Consider the following 18,086-nt stretch of genomic DNA (forward strand, 5'->3'; position numbering starts at 1 on the left):
AAAACGAGTATCTCGGTACGACGGGAAAACCGGTCACAGGGAGAACTATTAAAAGACGACGCGGCGACGCACGACGATGCGGCGCGCAATGAAAGGCATTGGGGTGACTTCGTGCTTTGCGCTCGCGGAACGATGACGAATTCGCTTTTCCCAAGATCGTCGGAGTATAATTATATCTATATCGTGCCCTCAAGCGACATGTTTCATCGACGACGACGACGACGACGATGAGGAGGAGGACGACGACGACGACGGCGACGACGTGTATGTTTTTCAACGCATTATACAACTTTCCCTATCGTATTTACGTACGAATCTATAAGTACGAATGATGCGTCTTAACGATCGTTCGTAAAAGATCCTTTTGGTTACCACGGGATGTCACTAGCAATTCTTATATTTTTCATCTTTTTTATCTTGGAACTTAACAACGGTTTTCTCGTCTCTCTCTCTCTCTTTCGTTCCCTCTCCCTCCTTCCCTCTCTCCCCCCTCCCTAGCAGAAAGCGATCCGTGTTCTTTTTTGTCACCCCGTTCGTTCGATCCACATGTTTGATGACAATTACGTAGAAAAAGCGTAAAAATAGAGTCGAGTTTTTTCTCCGTTTTCTTTCGTCAGTAGCATCAACGTCGTCGTCTCTCTCTCTCTCTCTCTCTATTTTTGCGTCATTCGACTTAATCGCATATCAATTATTTAGTTTCTTTGGAATTTTTCTCGCTTCTATTCTCGCAGAGATTCGATCCGTTCGGAGAATCAAATTCGCGAGGAAGGAACGCGATAGGAAAGTATATTACGCCTTTGTTGCGAATGCAAGCAAGCTTTATAACCAAGATAATATAATGTGGAAACGATCGATTTCGCGTTGAATTTCATCCATCGTTCCGTGTATAGCCTAGTATAGCACGGTGTGATCGACGAGCAAAGCATACGAATGTCGCAGGACGTAAGAAATACGTGCGCGACTTTTTTTGCCCGTCTCTCTCGTAGCGAGGGACAAGGCCAGAAGCTTCGGAATGTCGTCGCAAGACGGCGCGACGAACGCTAGTCGTTATTTGTTGTTCCGCAACGTAGTACGCAGTTCCGCCGAGACGTACGGGGTTTTATCGTCGATGGATTTTCAACAAATACGTTAAAAAATATCGTCTTTCACTTCTGCACAGGGCGCCGCGGTTTGAGACGACGCGCGACGAGGAAACATGGCTGCGAAGGTAAAACATTACGATCCGTTCAGCTCGGCGAGTTCAGAGAGGTAAGTTCTCCGAAGGTTCTTTCCTCGTTCTTCTCTTCGCATCAACGTCTTGGAATCCGCAAACGTTGTTTATCTTTGCGTTCTTTGTTCCGTTTATAGCGAGGATGGAGAAATTTCTTTGGACGATCGCGAGTTTCTCGTCGATGAAATTTGCGACGAAGCGACACCCACGCCGCAATCGCCGAGACCACCGTCCACTGGTACGATCATTGATATTCTCGATTTTGTTTTCTTTCATTCGAAATATTCGAACGATAAAGTCTTTGCAACGAATTCGTTCTTGAATCGTACGTCACGTATTTTCTCTCATTTTGTGCTCTCATCTTTATGTATCTCGTCCGTACGTTATCTGTGCGGTTGATCGTTATCTTGATTATTTTTTAACCAGGTTGCGAAAGAGTTTGCTTCAAAGAAATATGGAGTACTCGCATATGGCAACAATCAGACGATCATTTATTCCAAACAGATATCTTTGCTTTCTCGAAGAAGACAGCTTTTTCCGCCACAAGTACTAATGTCTCCTTTCCTTTTCCTCCTTTTATTTACCATATAATTATACAATTATTATCGTTATATCGTTGTTTCACTGTTTATTAGGGACGCTAACTTAAATCGTACGATGTTTGATACGACAGGTTCGCAAAAATCTCCACGTTCGAGAAGGCAACGTACCACCAGTATGACGCAATCTAGTAAAAAGACATCCGCGGAATCTATCATTAGAAGTAAGAGAGGAACCATATATACGGCAGGTAGACCGCCTTGGTATAATTCCGCGGGACAGCAGGTAGAACCTTTTGTAATTGGTAAGGAATTTTCCTTCCGAGGAGGATTTAGGCCCTTCTAAAGTTAAGCCGAATTTAACGAAGAATTTATTTTAGGAATTTGCGGAGGTAGTGCTTCGGGAAAAACTACAGTAGCTACAAAAATAATAGAGTCGTTGAGCGTACAATGGGTGACTCTCCTCAGTATGGATTCGTTTTACAAAGTACGCAGGCAGTTAGTATTTCTACTTAATAGGGAAAATATTTATTAAATTGCTATGTGATTTTCGTTGCGAGCGTAGGTGTTGAATGAAAAACAGCATGAAATGGCAGCACGCAACGAATATAATTTTGATCATCCGGATGCGTTTGATATAGAACTTCTCAAGACTACGTTACAACGATTAAAAGAGGGAAGAATGGTGGAAGTTCCTATTTATAATTTTGTAACGCATCGTAGAGAGAGTAGGACTGTAAGTTGATAAATTAATAGGACTAGTATGCGCATCCGTTCGGTGCTACTTCCCATAGTGTAACATGCTCTTTGTTTTCTTTTTATAAGAAAACAATGTATGGCGCCAATGTCATTATATTTGAGGGAATATTTACCTTTTATAATGTGGATGTATTGAAGGTAAGTAATTACGTGTTTGACAAGCGACACCAGAGTATGTTAAATTTTCAAGTAGAAAGTAAAGGTCCATCCGCTGAATTCATTTAATTTCTATGATCGTCGCGAAGATGTGCGATATGAAGATATTCGTCGATACCGATGCCGACGTACGACTCGCACGAAGATTACGTAGAGATATATCGCAAAGAGGAAGAGATCTGGAAGGGGTCTTGAAACAATATTGTACTATGGTACAACCTGCCTTTTATTATTACATAGCACCGCTCATGGTCCACGCTGATATTATCGTACCTCGCGGTGGGGAGAACGAAGTTGCTATAGAACTTATCGTGCAACACGTGCATACGCAATTACAATTGGTATGCCTTTGTAACGTAATCGTTGCTTACCGTCGTAACGTAAACACCAGAGTCTTTAAGCGCAATTATATTCTCTTGATTTTAGAGAGGATTTAAGCTTAGAGAACAATTAGCCCATTCTTACATAGGTCAACCGTTGCCTACGTCCTTGTATTTACTTCCTGATACACCACAAATTAAAGGTCTACATACGTTTATAAGAAACAAGGATACCTATAGAGACGAATTTATATTTTATTCGAAACGTTTGATACGTCTGGTTATAGAATACGCATTGTCTCTTTTACCGTTCGAGGTAAGCACGAAAGAAAAATAATCTACGAAAGGTAAAGGAAAGAGCGAGGTAATAGCAAAATAATTCGTTTAATGACTAAGGAAGTTACGGTGGAGACACCACAAGGAATACCTTACCAAGGAAAGCGGGGTGCCACGGACAAGATCTGTGGCGTGTCTATATTACGGGCCGGAGAAACGATGGAACAGGCGGTTCGAGACGTGTGTAAAGATATAAGAATAGGAAAAATTCTAATACAAACGAATCAACAGACTGGCGAACCCGAGGTATTTATCACATATAGTAAACATCATTTTGAAGTTGTTCTTAAATATCATTTTGATGCAATTCTTCTTTCTTAGCTTTATTATTTGCGTCTTCCGAAAGATATCAAGGATTACAGAGTCATATTAATGGATGCTACGGTAGCAACCGGTGCTGCCGCCATGATGGCCATTAGAATTCTTCTCGATCACGACGTAGCGGAAGAAAATGTTTTACTAGTCTCCTTACTCATGGCGGAATCAGGTGTCCATTCAATCGCATATGCTTTCCCAAAAGTGAAAATAGTTACTTCCGCTTTGGATCCAGAGATAAATAATAAATTTTACGTACTACCAGGTATCGGCAATTTTGGTGACAGATATTTCGGTACCGAACCATCTTCCATAGACGATTAACGAATTTTATGTTATTACGATTGATTATTTGTAGTCTTACTGGTTTCTTGCCTCTGCTATTGCGATAGCGCGTACAACCATTTTTCTCGTACAACTTATTATTTAAGTTTTTAATTTCTCCCCTGTTCGGAGAGTTGTACAGTTGCAATGATTTCTTAACACCATCTCCTTGTTACGTGATTTCTTTGTCGAAAATAAGTTTGTAATAAATTCTAATTACATTGGTATTTTATTTTTTATGATACGTGTATATATATATACATACACATATACATACACACGCGCGCTCGTCTTATCGAATCGTTTACAAAGGTGTTGTACCAACAGTACCAGCTTCAGCAGCTGCGCCAGTTCCATGCAGTTGTCTGTAACCTCTAGCGCTCGCTCGACGCGATCGGCGCCATGTATCCAAGTTATTGTTAGCAGTACCACTTGGCTGACCCAGAAGATATGTGATCAGTCTATCAAGAGCCTCCAAGTCTTCGTTGGTACTTGTAGAATCTGGTAAACCATTTGGTGGATGATCAGCGCTCGTGGAACGAGCCATTATTTCGTCGCTTGACCTTTCATCGCCGTCATTGGTACTGACGTGTGTAGGAAGGCCAAGTTTCGGAGTGATCTACAAATTAAGTTTTTCATCGTTTCGATTCGTCGCACCGATACGACGTTTAATTATATTTTTAACAAATCTTCGCCATTTACCTCTTCTGCTCCATGTCCATAACTCATTCTTTGAACTTGTCTAAAGGTTTCGTCGTCGATTGCCTCGCGTACGGCTTCGTTTAGAGTTCGTTCTAATACTTTTTGCTTAGTTTTGCTCAACCCGTCATAGTAGCTGTTGCATCATTATTCATTTATATAATATTATCTGTGTCATTTAATTACACAATCACTCACCTTGAATCCAGAGAACTGTTGTCTCTGGAAATATTTTTATCACGAACCAAACGTATATCATGTTCCCAGAATCGTCTTAATTCCGGTGTAGAAGTATATGGCGCTGCTACTTCCTTAATCTAGAATAACATTTTTATGGGAGAAATTATAGGAGAAATGACGGTGTAGAACAATGCGAAGATGAGCCTTTTGAATAGATTACCTTGAGAACTATTATCGCCGTGATGAAGATACACATTACATTAATAAAGGTCAAGCATGCACTGATGATCCCATTGCAGAAGAACTCCACGGGCAGATAATCGGTATAAACGTATACGTAAGAACTATTGAAGTCTGTATAAGATTCTCCTTTTATGTGTGGCATTTTGATAGGCTGATATATCAACCAGATGCATCCAAGAGCCCAAAACAAGCCCTACGAAAGGTGACTTAAGTTAACATTCGATTCGATTATGTCCTATTTCGTTACGTTGTCGACTTACGCAATTAACGACCGGTGGTAACAACGAAGCGGATATAGCAACACCGATCAAAGGCCCGTTACTACCTTGCAACAAGGCAACGGCTACACCCGTACCCGAAGGAAGTGCCCACAATACACCCATCCAGAGAGATCTGTAGTTACCTCTATGAAAGATATTCCGTAGTCTAAATTGCCATCTCCCTCGAGTAAGTTCATTTCGTTTCATCGATCGGCTTACCTGCCTTTCATTTCATCGGTCGGCCAATCGTTGTAACCCCAAGGCATTTCCGTCGTTCCAAGAATAAGGCCGAATATAAATCCAAAAAGTATAGACAAGAATATACCTAACAAGAGACTCTTCAATCCAACCAACTGAAGACTTCTGTCTGCTATTATCGTGCCAAAGGTCAAAGACATAACGGGTCCCTTTGTTTAAATAAATCAAGAGGATGAAAGAAACGAAATATATACTTTGTACGTTCGTCGAACAACGAAGAGTCTTACCATCAAAGGCGATACCAACATGGCCGCTACCACGTTGGTCGCACTGTTTTCAACAAGGCCCAACGCAGCTAAACAACTAAAGATTTTGTATTTCTTGCTATTTCAGAAAAAGAATCCATTGTACCGTATGATTATACGAAGTACTCTTACTTACTCGGCCGTTAGCACCAGTAGAACGTAATCGAAAGAAAGATCACCACCACTTCGAACGCCATCCACCACTTGCTTAACCGTCAACTTGGAACGTATAGAATCCACGAAATCGGTCCAAGCATCCTTCTGATCCTGAGCCTCTTTTTTCCTGAAACGCAAGCGAGCTACGAGGATAACGGAGGAATTCGTTGACTCGCCAATTAGAAATTACCTGCGAGCTATTTCGTCCTTGATCGTCGTAGATCCGTTAGGTCCCACGCTACTGTAGGTACACTGAGTCGGTATTACACTGAAAATAATAGTTCACCGTTCCGTTTTACTGTGTATTGTTGTTTTTCTTTTTTTCTTTATTTGTGCTGTAGATGCGTTACCTAACGATGGAATTCATTTTGACTCCGATGCCCATCTCGGTGAGACAATGTATACAATTTTCACACGCATCGCCAGCAGGAACTGGGAATATGACCTGATTCGATAGACGGGAAAGTAGAGATACGATTAAACATAAGTAGAGAACATTCGTTGCTTTACCTCGTAGTACATGTTCTCCTTGTCTTTGCACCACACAACGTGTTCCACTTTGAGTTTTTTCAGCAATTCTGTCAACACCTGCCAGAACGAATTTATTAAAAATATTACAAACTATGAAAAGATATATACGCAATTAGTAAACGTTTAAAGTTGACCGTTTCCATGGAAACGAAGATTGGTGTCTTCGAACGAAGAGCAGCTCGAGCACGTGAATATTTTCGCGATGAAACGTCCAAGTCGGTGTCATCGTCGCCAACGAGAGCAGCCTCGTTCTCCAGGTCGTCGTCGAGCGTAAGAAGTTGTGCTTTCGTTTTCACTTCTTTCAATCGTAAATCGACTTTAGGTCCGACGACAGCGGGGATAAGTTCTTCAGGTTTTTTCGGCCGTTTCACGGGGATACCAAAAACTAGCTCGTGCTCGTAATTCAAAGTAGGAATGCACACTAAAAATACTACACCACCAGGCATTTTGATATCGCGTTCGATCGCGTGCGCGACTAAGAGTCGAATTTTGCGCCCGTTCGAAAGAATCTCTCTACGAAGACATTCGAGTTTCTCGGACGTAGGTACAAACTTAATTAGCTTAACGTTAATCGTTTTGTTGTTTGACTCTTAATGGAGAGAGAGGGAGAGAGAGAGAGCGAACGCTTGTGACTTTCCAGAACGTGATCCCAACGTGATCTTTGATGGAAAAAAGAGTTTAAAAAAGGGACAGGAAGATGAAAGAAAGGTTGCATTTTTTTTTCTACAGATTTTTACGAAATAAACATTTACTTTATTTTTCCTTTAACAAATCAACAGCGTACAGACTAACGTCTAAAGACTAATCTCCGACGTTTTCGCTTTGTATTTGTTCCTTTCTTTTATTTTTCTAGAGAGCTAGAGGCCGCGAGGAATAATTTTTCGTGCGAGGGGAAGTCCTGAATTCGTTTTCTACGAATTATCTTCAATAAAAATTGGACTAGAGTCATCCTCTTGGTTAGCGAATAAGAAGATCAGAAACAGCTTGATCATTGAATCTAAAGTCTAAACACGATACGCAAGATAAACGCCGGCATTTAGAACACACGACGTGAATAAAATATGGTATTGCGATTGATATATATATATATATATCTTCTCTCGTTGAAAGGTTCTTGCGGGTGATATTAAAGGGTGAACGAAGCACGAACGATATATACGATTTTATCAGAGATCAATAGTCTCTATGCGTGAAACCTTAGATATAACTAACAGATATTTTTCTTTTTTTATCTCACAAATTTTATATACCGTGGCGCATTTATTATTACGGTGAAAAGAAAAAACAACTAATCGAACCAATTCAAATTCAATTCCTTAATAGCCATCGTTTTCTACCGTCGTGTCGTTCGTCTCTCATTGCTTTGAAATCCGAAGAAATCTGAATGTCGGACAAAATTCGAGGGACAATCCCCTCGCTCGTTTGTTTAACCATTTTACAGCTTTCATCGTCCATATGATATAATATGATCGTAACGACAGCGTCTCTACTTTGATTCCTAAGAATTATTATAATTCTTTTTATTTACACGCACACGCACACGCACACACATAGTATACAAGATATAATTCTTCGTGCAAGTACTTACATACTCACGCCACGGCGAAGTGCCAACTCACGTACGAGGTTTTCACGGTTATTTCTCTCACTATCAACATGAATTGTTTAAGGCCATTACACGAGGAGATAAACGCATTTTTTTTTCGATCCTTCGTGTAGCAACAGCAGCAGCAGCAGCGTGCGGAGTGTGAAAGATCGCAATTTTGTACACACGCTTCTCCCTTGCAATTAGTAGGACCGCCTGCTCTGGTCCTGATCGATGCCCGTAGATCCGTAAGATCTGTAAGGCTACGAACAAGCGAGTGCGACTTTTTTGCTTTCGGAAGATCGGAAGATCATCGTTCTTTCACGTTATACATGTGAACCTTTGTATGCCGTCGAAAGGAACATTTGTTTTTGGAACGGAAAAGTATCGAAATCTCGTAGGTTCGAGTTTTTTGTTTTTTTTTTTTCTTTTCATTCGAAAGAAGCTCGTAGAGCTTCGTCGATAATTTCGTTTCTTTCAATTCTTTCTCGATCATCCGGCAAACTTATCCAATAGCGATTGGACGTACTAAGGCGAATCGATGAAATAAGATCTAGGATTCGTTCTTTTCTCATAGCGGTGTGCTGGGTCGTCGTAGTAGAGACGACAGGAGGGAACGAGGACGTACTCGTCGACGCCAAGGACGACGTAAACAACGACGCACGTCTTCGTAGGACGAAGCCTATTCCTCGACCCTCTGCAAGGGTCAAGCTCTCTCTTCCTCCTCGTCGATCTCCTCCGAAGACTCCGAAGAGGACGTTATCAGGGCCGTCGAGAGGCTTGGCAGTTGGGCCGAGCAGATGTACGAGGACATTCGTAGTCTATGAGGATTCCAGCATTCTGGAAGCGAACGAGAACCATCCTCGTTTCTCTCCAATGCTCTCTCCATCGTGCCTAGTTCCATCATCGACACTCTTCGCACGGAACTCTTGCTGCTGCTGTCTGCGAGAGATCATTCGAGAGAAAAAGTGAGCAGTAGTCGGAGTAAAAGGAATGAAGGAAAGAAAGAAAGAAAGTTTAGGTAAGAAACGCTCGTTAATGCGAAAGAAGAAATTTTAAAACGTCGTGCTCGAAAATGATAATTGACTCCTTTATCGACTGCCTACCTTTGCCTAACATCAGTCCCCGGCTCGAACGTGTTAACTTTTCGATTCTTCCGTTTTACCTGTGTTTCTCGTGGGCGTGGAAAACTCTTCCATCCCGGTAACCGTGTACTCGTCGCACTCGTCGACCGTTTCCTGACGATCGATGTGATCCGACGTACCGACGCTCTCGCGTCGAAACAGACCGATCACGGATTGTACTTTTGGCTGCTTTATCGTACCTTTGAAAAGCAAATTTTACGTGTAGGTTACCATTTTATTCGCCGACCTATAGGTCGTTAGACCGGAACTTTTGAGGATTGCGTCGGAAAACGTACCGAGCAAGGTGGCGGAAGGCGAGCTGTACGGGAGGTACTCGTTTTGTTTCAACGGATGTCCGGATTCGTAATCGTCGTCGCGCTTCCAAGGCAGCACGGTTTCCTGACGGTCGACGTGATCCGGCGTGCCGACGCTCTCGCGTCGAAACAGACCGATCACCGACTGTACTTTTGGCTGCTCTATGGCACCTTTGGGAATCAAGTTTTTCGTTTGCTTTCTCTTCGCGCATCACGTCTAGGACGATAATAGAGAAGAGATATTCGGGAGATAAAAAAAGAGCGTACCTAAGAAGGTAGCGGATGGCGAGCTGTACGGGAGGTACTCCTTATTGGCGCACCAAGCAGGAAACTCGTTTTGTTTCAATGGATGCCCGGATTCGTAATCGTCCTCGCGCTTCCAAGGTAACACGGTCTCCGTCGCCGTTGGCGTCGTTACCCTGTAACTTTCGCCTGTTGGGCGAAAGAGGACGGACGATCTTTTAAAATACCTTTCTTTGACATCGTTCTTACGTTTTTCTTTTTTTTCAGACTACCTACCGTCACGCGCGAACTTCATGTCTGCATCTTCGGTGTTTATAGTGTCCATCGACGTGGTAGCCGTGGCATGATGCCCGTCTGGATTAGCATTCGACGAATCTAACAAGGTAACGAAGTCAACGATCGAAAGGAACGTCGGTAGAAAGATTAAAAAGCTTCGACGGAGGAGGAACGACATTTTTACCGGAAGTACGAGCCGTGAAAGTTATGGCCGAGTCCCAGTCTTCCTTGCTCGAAGGTTTAGAGGTGTCCCCGTTCTCCAGTTCGTACAGCACGCCGTTCATGTAGTCTGTAAGGATGTACGAGCAGCTTTAAGTTTCTTCTTCGGAAGTCGTTTATCGATCGTTCTATACGTACCTTGCGTGAATAATTTTGTCGAACCGTTTTGTTGGAACTCCGGGAAACTCACGTGATTCTGCTTACCGTCCTGTGTGAAAATTGCGGAGAGAGAGAGAGAGAGAGAGAGAGACAGAGACAGAGAGAGAGAGAGAGAGAGAGAGAGAGAGAGAGAGAGAGAGAGAGAGAAAAGGAGGATCGAAATAGGCGTGCGTGATAAACGTTAATACTTTGGTACGAAGGAGTTTGTGTGAATTATCTTTTAGCTTACCTTGAGTAATTTCTTGCTACGTTTGTGCCGGTGCTTGTGCTCGCCCATCATACGTCGTATATTCATGTGCATTTTATAATTGACTTGGGTCGATAGATCTCGATCGTTGACCGCGTGTCTACTGTAACTCAATCGCCGGTGCTGCGACGGTAACGTTTTACACTTTAATAAAAATCGGCTATCCCTTCTTACAGCTACCCTACAGCGTCGCAAGGCGGTCGTTTCGTTTTTTCGTCTCTATATTTTTTCACTATCTTTCGCGCACGCGCCTTTCTTTTTCGCGAGGCTCACCCGTTTGTAAGGCTTGCAGAGCTCTTCCGCCAGAAGGTGATGTATCCTCGCGTCTGTCAAATCTTTCTTCGACGGATTGTACTCGAGTTCCTGGAGATCGATATTCCAGCCGGTCTCGAGCTGGCTGCAACTCGGACTGGAACGAGGAAGAACGAGACTGCGTTTTATGATTACGAGCTGTCCTTTCTAATTCGAGATCGATACTACTATACCCAACCCCTGGCTGCTGCCTCGATTACGATATCGCATTTGCGATCGTACGAATCGAATTCATATTTTTCTCTTTTTTTTTTTTTTCTTTTTTCTTTTTTCTCAGGCAATTCCTTTACCTTCCGTTGAATTGTCCGGTGTTGCTGTAATTTCGAAATATGGCGGACATACTCTCCGTTCCACTGATATTACCGATCGTCGAAGCGTTTCGTCTTATGTAGTCCATGGCATCCTTCATCGCTAGCTTCGAGTAGGTTTCCAAAATCTTCGGCTCGGCACCATAGTGATTACGCACGAGATACGGTCGAATGAATTTGTTGTCGAATCGTTTGAATCTAAAAAAATATCACGAGTTTTTTTTTCTTCGCTATCGATCGGATCATGTGTTTATCGATCGAAGCCTTTATTTTTTCAAAGCGTTGAAAATCGAATTTAAAAAAAGAAGAGAGATTAATGTTTTCTTTTTATAGAAAAATATACTTGGACTCGTGCCACTTTCAAAAATAAAAGCTCGTGCGTATATACTCGTTCTTCACGCTCCTCTTACTTGTCTCGCACGTGATAATTGCCGTGTTTTCCCAAGATGTCCTCGATCCCAGCCATCACGTGATCCATTATCTGCATAAAAAGGCCAATAAATACGATAAAGGAAGGAGAAAACTTTGCGCTGGTTATCCTTTCTGGCCGAATCAGTCATAGGATATTTGCATTGACACGCGTTTTTGTGTAGTTAAAGAACGTGGCTCACGAAGGTTCGAAAATTGAAGGATTATTTTTATGGCGCGTTATCTAGAAGGACGATCACCGTCTTTCGACCTTCGCGTGGAAATTTGCTCAAGGCTAAAGGAACATCGATCGACGGGACGAGAGAGAGACCATCGGGTGTTTCTATTTTCTATTTCTTTTGACATTACTTATTATCGAGGGTGCGTTCAAAATTCTTTGATATAACGTAATCTCGTCCTCACCCTTTCGTGGATCCTCTCGTTCATCGTAGGCTTCCTTCTCTCCGCTCTTTTCACATTCAGTATCTTAACGAGGGGTTTGATGGTGATTCCCTAAAAACGAATGATCAAGGCAATGCTGTGCTGTACTACGCTTTGTAATTTGTGATTCCGTAGGGCAACGTTAAAGCCGCTTGTGCTTCCCCACAGAGTTACCTGTATGAACACGGTGAAATATATGACGGCGATAGTGGTCGTAACGAACATTGGTTGCAATTTCACGTGTTTCGGGTCTATTAGCAAGACAAGAGCAAAGGCCACGGCACCTCGCAATCCACCGTAGGACATGACGAACTTCTCCACCTTGTCCAGTTTATGCAGACGAAACTGATTGGCCAGTGCAGTCAGGACAATGACTCCTAAGGATCAACGAGAGAACGTCTAACTATTCTGACTGGATGTCTTTCTTTTTCAGACTAATTTTCGAATCAATTTGACTCGCCTAATCGAACACAGTGAACTTTAAAGCACCAATCGCTTTAAATATTCCACGTTATTCGTGAAACTTGGAAAGTCTCGTAGTTTGACACGCTGTTGCATAAGGAGCCGATTATGGATTAGAATTTCCGAACAATCGAGCCTGTTAAGCTATCGTTAAAACGGGAAGCCGTAAACACGTGACATTAAGCCAAAGTGACATAACGTTCACCGAGAGAAGAAATGAAATAAATGTCGTTTCGTAATGCTCGTCACTCTCTCTCTCTCTCTCTCTCTCTCTCTCTCTCTCTCTCTCTCTCTCTCTCTACGTTCTGCATTTTTCTTTATTTAACTCTTGGATCATTTCTATAAGTGTTAACACGTCGCTCGTCTTTGTTCGATATCTCTTTCAAATTGAATTTCTGCTTGGCCGATCAATGTTGCAGCATATAAAAAAAACGATCTACTCGATTGATTTTCCTTTATAACGCGATATCATGGGCAAGTGACTTTTATTAACGTCATATGAGATGGTGGGAACCTTTATAACGTTTAAAAAAAAAAAAACTTAGATATTACTATCGTGAACCTTTTGTTTCAAGCTATCTATTTAAATATCATTCGATCGTTCTCATATTACGTTATATGGAACATTGGAATTTATATGAAGAATTTGATATACTTTAATGGGCAAAAAGAGAGAAGGAGAGGGCTCGTTGCATCATCTTCCGAGATAAAGCGTTGGTATGGTTGAATACTTTGAATCGTAGTAACGTCCTGTTCTAATCTCTAATCGGTTGTTTCGTTAAATCCATAACTCACCCACGATCCGGTAGACAGAACAGAAGACTATTGTCATCACGACGAACCATGTGTTCCAATTGTGTTTATTGTTTACCGTAGCCACTCCGAGGAACATAAATATGATCGTCTCCGAGCTGCTCGATAACATTTTCATCGTATACTTCACCGTAGTGTGGGACTTGTGCGATATATTCGCCTCGACGTAATTCTTCATGGTGATACCGCAAAAGGTGATCCTGTAACGAATTGTTTTTCTCGATCGCGATTTAAAGTATGGATCAAAGTGTATATGTATGGGTTCGATTGCGTCATTCGATATCGGACACTTGTATATTTAGCAAAAGAGTTTCTTTTTAAAATAGCTGTTTCAAAGAAAACAGGACGTCGGGTGAACTTTCCGCTATCGATCATTTACTCGAGTACGGATTATTTCCGGAAATTTCTTGTGCACTTTCAGGACACCGTTTAACATTAAATTAACATTAACAGCATCAACTGAGGGATATCAGCGAGGAACGTTTATCGCAAGTCACTCTTACGCGATATTCTAATCAATTTTCGAACAAGTTGTGCGTGAGGATGCTAAAAAGAAATTCAAACGTGAAAGCATTCTTACTTACGCTAATATGCCGGACATGTGAAAGATCTCGGCGTTTAGATAAGCCAAGTAAGCCATGACGAATATGAAGATAGGTTCGATCACACGGACATGGTTCGTGAATCTGGTAACGAATCCTGTAGCGAATCCCCATATAACCCCTATTATCGTGCCACCGATCGCTACGACGAGAAACGAGGCCAGACCCGAGAGTATGTCCGTATATACGATTCTTGAAGGTCCCATCTCGCTGTACGTCTCGAACATGTGATACAGTACCTAGGCAGAAAAGCAAATTTCCTGTTACTTCGCTACTCGACGAGGATCAATGAAATACGTCGAGGAAATTCAAGCGATAAGAGGTAGTTAGACCCATAGCAGAAGATATTGTCTGCGCGTTCTACTTTCTTCGAATTTCTTTTCAAGCGTTCCTTTTCACTATTTCTTAAAGCATCGACGTTACTCGAAGAGTCTTTGTCTTTCTTTTTTCTCTCGGAGTCGAAGCGTCGATTGTAATAATGAAATAGAAATAATCGAAATACGCTATTTGCAAGACGAGGAATACTTACGACGGTGACGGCATCGTTGAGAAGGCTCTCTCCGAAAACGACGATGTAGAGTATCTCGTTGACGTGTATCTCTTCAAAAACGGCCAACACGGCTACAGGATCGACGGCACTGATCAATGCCGAGAAAAGAAACATGTCGAGGAGAGGTGTCTCGCAGCCGAAGATATTGAGTTTCCCAACGACCCATAAGGATGCACCTGTTACAAAAATATCACACGTGCGATGATCGACGACGACGACGACGACGACGCTTACTCACGATCGATCGTATGCATGGATCATTCGGACAAATAAAACGAGATGCATCATGACATCGTTGACTTCTCGGAAGAGCTTAGCGCTATCGTCTTTTTCTAATTGGAGTCCCGTTAATCACCTTAATTGTCTCTTGGGATGCTTCAACGTCGAGCTAATGGACCGGAGCCAGAATTGTCACGAATCATAACCGTCCGTATAGATCTAATTAGGATATACGGTTTCGATATTTTCCTACGCGATTTGTTTCACCTCGTTCGTATTTTTATAGGAATAATTTTCTAATCGTTGATCATGGAAATCGCAACGTAACGGACGTTTTCTCACGAAAACGTAGACGGAAGCGTATCTCGAGAGGACGTTCGTCTCTTGGCGCCCCACGGAAGTGCGCACGCGTGAGAGCGTCTATTTTTACACGTGTTTTCACGGTCCTGTCTTTTCTTCGGATATCATGCCCGCGGAGATGCTTATTTTGAAATTCTTTTGCTCGCGCGGCTTATAAGAAACAATTATTCGAAGCACCAACCTATAGAGAGGGTGTTAAAAATGGTTCCAACGACTGCGAAGAGGAGAATCGTGCCGAGATGGTCGAAAAATAATCGATTCGGCATGAAGTAACCAGCGTCTAGGATGATCGGTGGCAGCATGTAGAGAAAAAAGGTATCGGGTGTCAGAGGCGATACGTGGACGCTGCTGGCCTGGAACAAGAGGAGTCCGACGACGACGCCAACGACGATCAACAAACAGGACTCCGGAAAGATTTTGTTCAGTCTCGGTGCCATGTGGAAACCTGCGTCGAAGAGAAAGAGATTTATTTATTATATATTGGTCCTTAAAACGTGCCAACGAACCTACGGTTCTGACTCTCTATATTCATACTGGCATAATGTCTTGGCTATTACTTAACGCCGGCCCAGCGATCAGTGAACTCTACGAACCGGCAAACAAAACAAAGCGGACAGAGGTCACTAATTCAAACTAAGTCGTTCCGCGTTACACCTCGCGACTCGTTCGTACTTGCTTTCCGCGGATTTGAAGGAATTCCAAAGGAAGTAAATGGCATCGGTCTCTCTTGGCACAGCTCGGTCGATCGCTTTTGTTCATAGTGTGTTCGTACGAAGGGATACTAAAAATATAATGTGACGCGCGGAGTCAAATAGAACACGGTCAAGCCCCTGCGTTCGAAAGGTGCCCGACGAGGATCGAGAGATTAATTTTCATCGTTGTCTCTTTTCTTACCGATTTTCGCGATACTAGCGAAAAAGATCCAGATGCCGATAACGAAGGGTGTCTCCACGCGATGGAACTCGACCGACATGATGTGGTACTCTACTTCGGACTTTGGTTTATCGACTCCTCGATCGTCTTTGGAAAGCGAAGAGGAGTCGATATCGGCCGTATTGGATACCGAGAGACTCCTTGTCGAGACTTCATCGGGCAGGGACTCGTAGAGAGGTCCCATCGGGCCGAAACTACTTCCAGGATAAGGTTCGTGCAGGTTTCTGGGGAGTTCCTCGTCGTCGACGATCGGTCCGTGCATGGCGTATCGATCGATCGATATTCTATTCCTTTGATCTTGTACATCTCGTTTGGCCAGATTTATAAGACCAGCCTGACTTTCCTTGGGACAATTTAGGAGGAGTAGAAGAGCGGAAAGGAGGCAAGCGAACGGTAGGCTTCTTGACGAATCCATGGGTCCTTCGATGGTTTCTTTTCCAACGACGTTGCTGATGCCGACGCTGCTGTCGTCGTCGACGTGGACAATTTTCGTCCGCGTATTTCTTATCGCTCCGTCGTGCTACCATCAGAAGCGAACGACGAGCTGGACCCAGTATCTTCTTTCTTCTTCGACGATCCTCGTGTCCTTTCTCTTTTTATTAAAAACTAGCGGATGACATAAACTTGACAAGGAACGTCTTTAGGAACTTCATTGTCTCGCGATACTCCTCTTCCAATTTTGTTTCCCGTAAGACTGTAACAGGATCGATATAGTTAAAGCGGTCGGTATTATTCAAGGAGAACGCGAAATAAAATATCTTACCCTTGGTATTCCTCCTTTCTCGGCACGGTTCTTGAAAGAAGGCTAGCGAGGAACACTCTACGCGTCAACACGTACGATCGTCTTCGGGCACTCGAGCGAAACTTACTTGGGTGAACGAATCGACACGACGGATAAATAAAAAAAGGAAAAGAAATCGAACGATACACCGGGAAAATGCCGTGTCGGATAATTCGCCGCTAGCGAATCTTCGAGGAAAGTCTTGACAGGTTCACGCCGGTCCAGGCCGATAGACAATTTTCTTGGATGCTGGGAATCGTGCTGAGATGGCCGAAGACAACGACGACGACGACGACGACGACGATGACGACGACGACGACGACGACGACAACGACGACGACGACGACGACGACAACGACGACGACGACGACGACGACGATGGCGATGACGAAGAAGAGGATGAGATATAGGAGAAGGACGGTAGATATCGACGATGACGAGGTCGACGTTGCGGCATCGTGTACCGAAGTGAGCAGGGCTCGTCGAAGAATACGACCCACCTTGTGGCGTGTTTCGATCGACCGTCACGGCAGCACTGCACGATCCAACTACCACTGCCACGAGATGATCACGATCTATGTTGAACGTAAACCAGACTTATAAATACGATATTCAACCGGACATTGTAGAGAAGATTTACCGCTTTTAACTGTGGAGGAGTATTGCCGGTGGAGGAAGGCGAGTTGAAATACTCGAAGACAATGCCAAAAACGTGCCTAGCTGCCGACTAGTCCGCCCTCAGCTTCTCTACTGATGTGTTTTAAACGGGTGTACGCGCGTGCTCCCTCTCTCTCTTTCTTTCTCTTTCTCTCTACCCTTACGTATATAGCTCCATCTTTCTTTCCATCTCTCTCTCTCTCTCTCTCCCCCTCTCTCTCGCTTTCCCTCGCCAGCTAGAAGCTTCCAGCCAGCTGATCGTTGCTGAAACTCGCGCAAGCGTCGCGACGCCTAGAAATATACAGGGTGAGACATTTATTCGAGAATCAAGGAGGATTTTTCCAAGAAGAGTCATTCTTAAAGTTCTTTTTTTAGATCGCTACACTCGATCTTTTTTCTCGCGAGTATTTCGGTGTTAAGGTGCCGACGTATTAATTGTTCGCCACGTGTGTGCGTATACATATACGTATACAGATATAAATATATATATGTATATATGTGCGTATATATATATATACACACACGTAGCCGGCTCGTCGCCT

General features: G+C 43.1%; 3 protein-coding genes across 6 annotated transcripts; 1 reads left to right on the top strand and 2 right to left on the bottom strand.

The window, feature by feature from the left end:
* The first annotated feature begins 116 nt into the window (after positions 1 to 116).
* On the top strand, positions 117 to 4,186 carry LOC127068111 (uridine-cytidine kinase-like 1). 3 transcript variants are annotated; one of them, XM_051003842.1, is made up of 12 exons: positions 117 to 264; positions 1,160 to 1,248; positions 1,348 to 1,448; positions 1,637 to 1,756; positions 1,884 to 2,054; positions 2,130 to 2,236; positions 2,315 to 2,485; positions 2,575 to 2,646; positions 2,754 to 3,005; positions 3,091 to 3,300; positions 3,381 to 3,566; positions 3,642 to 4,186. In XM_051003842.1, exons 2-12 carry the CDS (start codon positions 1,196 to 1,198, stop codon positions 3,957 to 3,959), a joined length of 1,761 nt encoding a protein of 586 aa, XP_050859799.1. In that variant the 5' UTR covers positions 117 to 264; positions 1,160 to 1,195; the 3' UTR covers positions 3,960 to 4,186. The 3 variants fall into 3 exon arrangements, with proteins under 3 accessions (XP_050859799.1, XP_050859800.1, XP_050859801.1); XM_051003843.1 differs by lacking the exons at positions 117 to 264; positions 1,637 to 1,756 and having other exon boundaries at positions 1,079 to 1,248; XM_051003844.1 differs by lacking the exons at positions 117 to 264; positions 1,160 to 1,248 and having other exon boundaries at positions 1,846 to 2,054.
* Positions 4,170 to 7,121, bottom strand: LOC127068109 (uncharacterized). Its single transcript, XM_051003841.1, has 12 exons — positions 6,666 to 7,121; positions 6,511 to 6,588; positions 6,351 to 6,445; positions 6,191 to 6,268; positions 5,981 to 6,127; positions 5,827 to 5,902; positions 5,561 to 5,748; positions 5,342 to 5,486; positions 5,059 to 5,274; positions 4,857 to 4,975; positions 4,662 to 4,794; positions 4,170 to 4,578 (listed from the first exon to the last, which is right to left on the bottom strand). The coding sequence occupies exons 1-12, from the start codon at positions 6,975 to 6,977 to the stop codon at positions 4,264 to 4,266; spliced, it is 1,902 nt and encodes a 633-aa protein (XP_050859798.1). The 5' UTR covers positions 6,978 to 7,121; the 3' UTR covers positions 4,170 to 4,263.
* Positions 7,122 to 7,261: 140 nt separating this feature from the next.
* Positions 7,262 to 17,692, bottom strand: LOC127068104 (probable Na(+)/H(+) antiporter nhx-9). 2 transcript variants are annotated; one of them, XM_051003827.1, is made up of 20 exons: positions 17,528 to 17,692; positions 16,870 to 17,462; positions 16,068 to 16,800; positions 15,355 to 15,618; positions 14,574 to 14,770; positions 14,027 to 14,283; positions 13,425 to 13,642; positions 12,342 to 12,544; positions 12,150 to 12,239; positions 11,729 to 11,799; positions 11,301 to 11,516; positions 10,972 to 11,128; positions 10,681 to 10,821; positions 10,431 to 10,500; positions 10,258 to 10,362; positions 10,074 to 10,151; positions 9,822 to 9,986; positions 9,537 to 9,725; positions 9,282 to 9,440; positions 7,262 to 9,058 (listed from the first exon to the last, which is right to left on the bottom strand). In XM_051003827.1, the coding sequence occupies exons 3-20, from the start codon at positions 16,519 to 16,521 to the stop codon at positions 8,823 to 8,825; spliced, it is 3,270 nt and encodes a 1,089-aa protein (XP_050859784.1). In that variant the 5' UTR covers positions 16,522 to 16,800; positions 16,870 to 17,462; positions 17,528 to 17,692; the 3' UTR covers positions 7,262 to 8,822. The 2 variants fall into 2 exon arrangements, with proteins under 2 accessions (XP_050859784.1, XP_050859783.1); XM_051003826.1 differs by having other exon boundaries at positions 10,074 to 10,172.
* Between the last annotated feature and the right edge of the window lie 394 nt (positions 17,693 to 18,086).

Source organism: Vespula vulgaris, chromosome 12, assembly GCF_905475345.1.
Source record: "Vespula vulgaris chromosome 12, iyVesVulg1.1, whole genome shotgun sequence".
In the NCBI taxonomy this organism is placed as follows: Eukaryota; Metazoa; Arthropoda; class Insecta; order Hymenoptera; family Vespidae; genus Vespula; species Vespula vulgaris.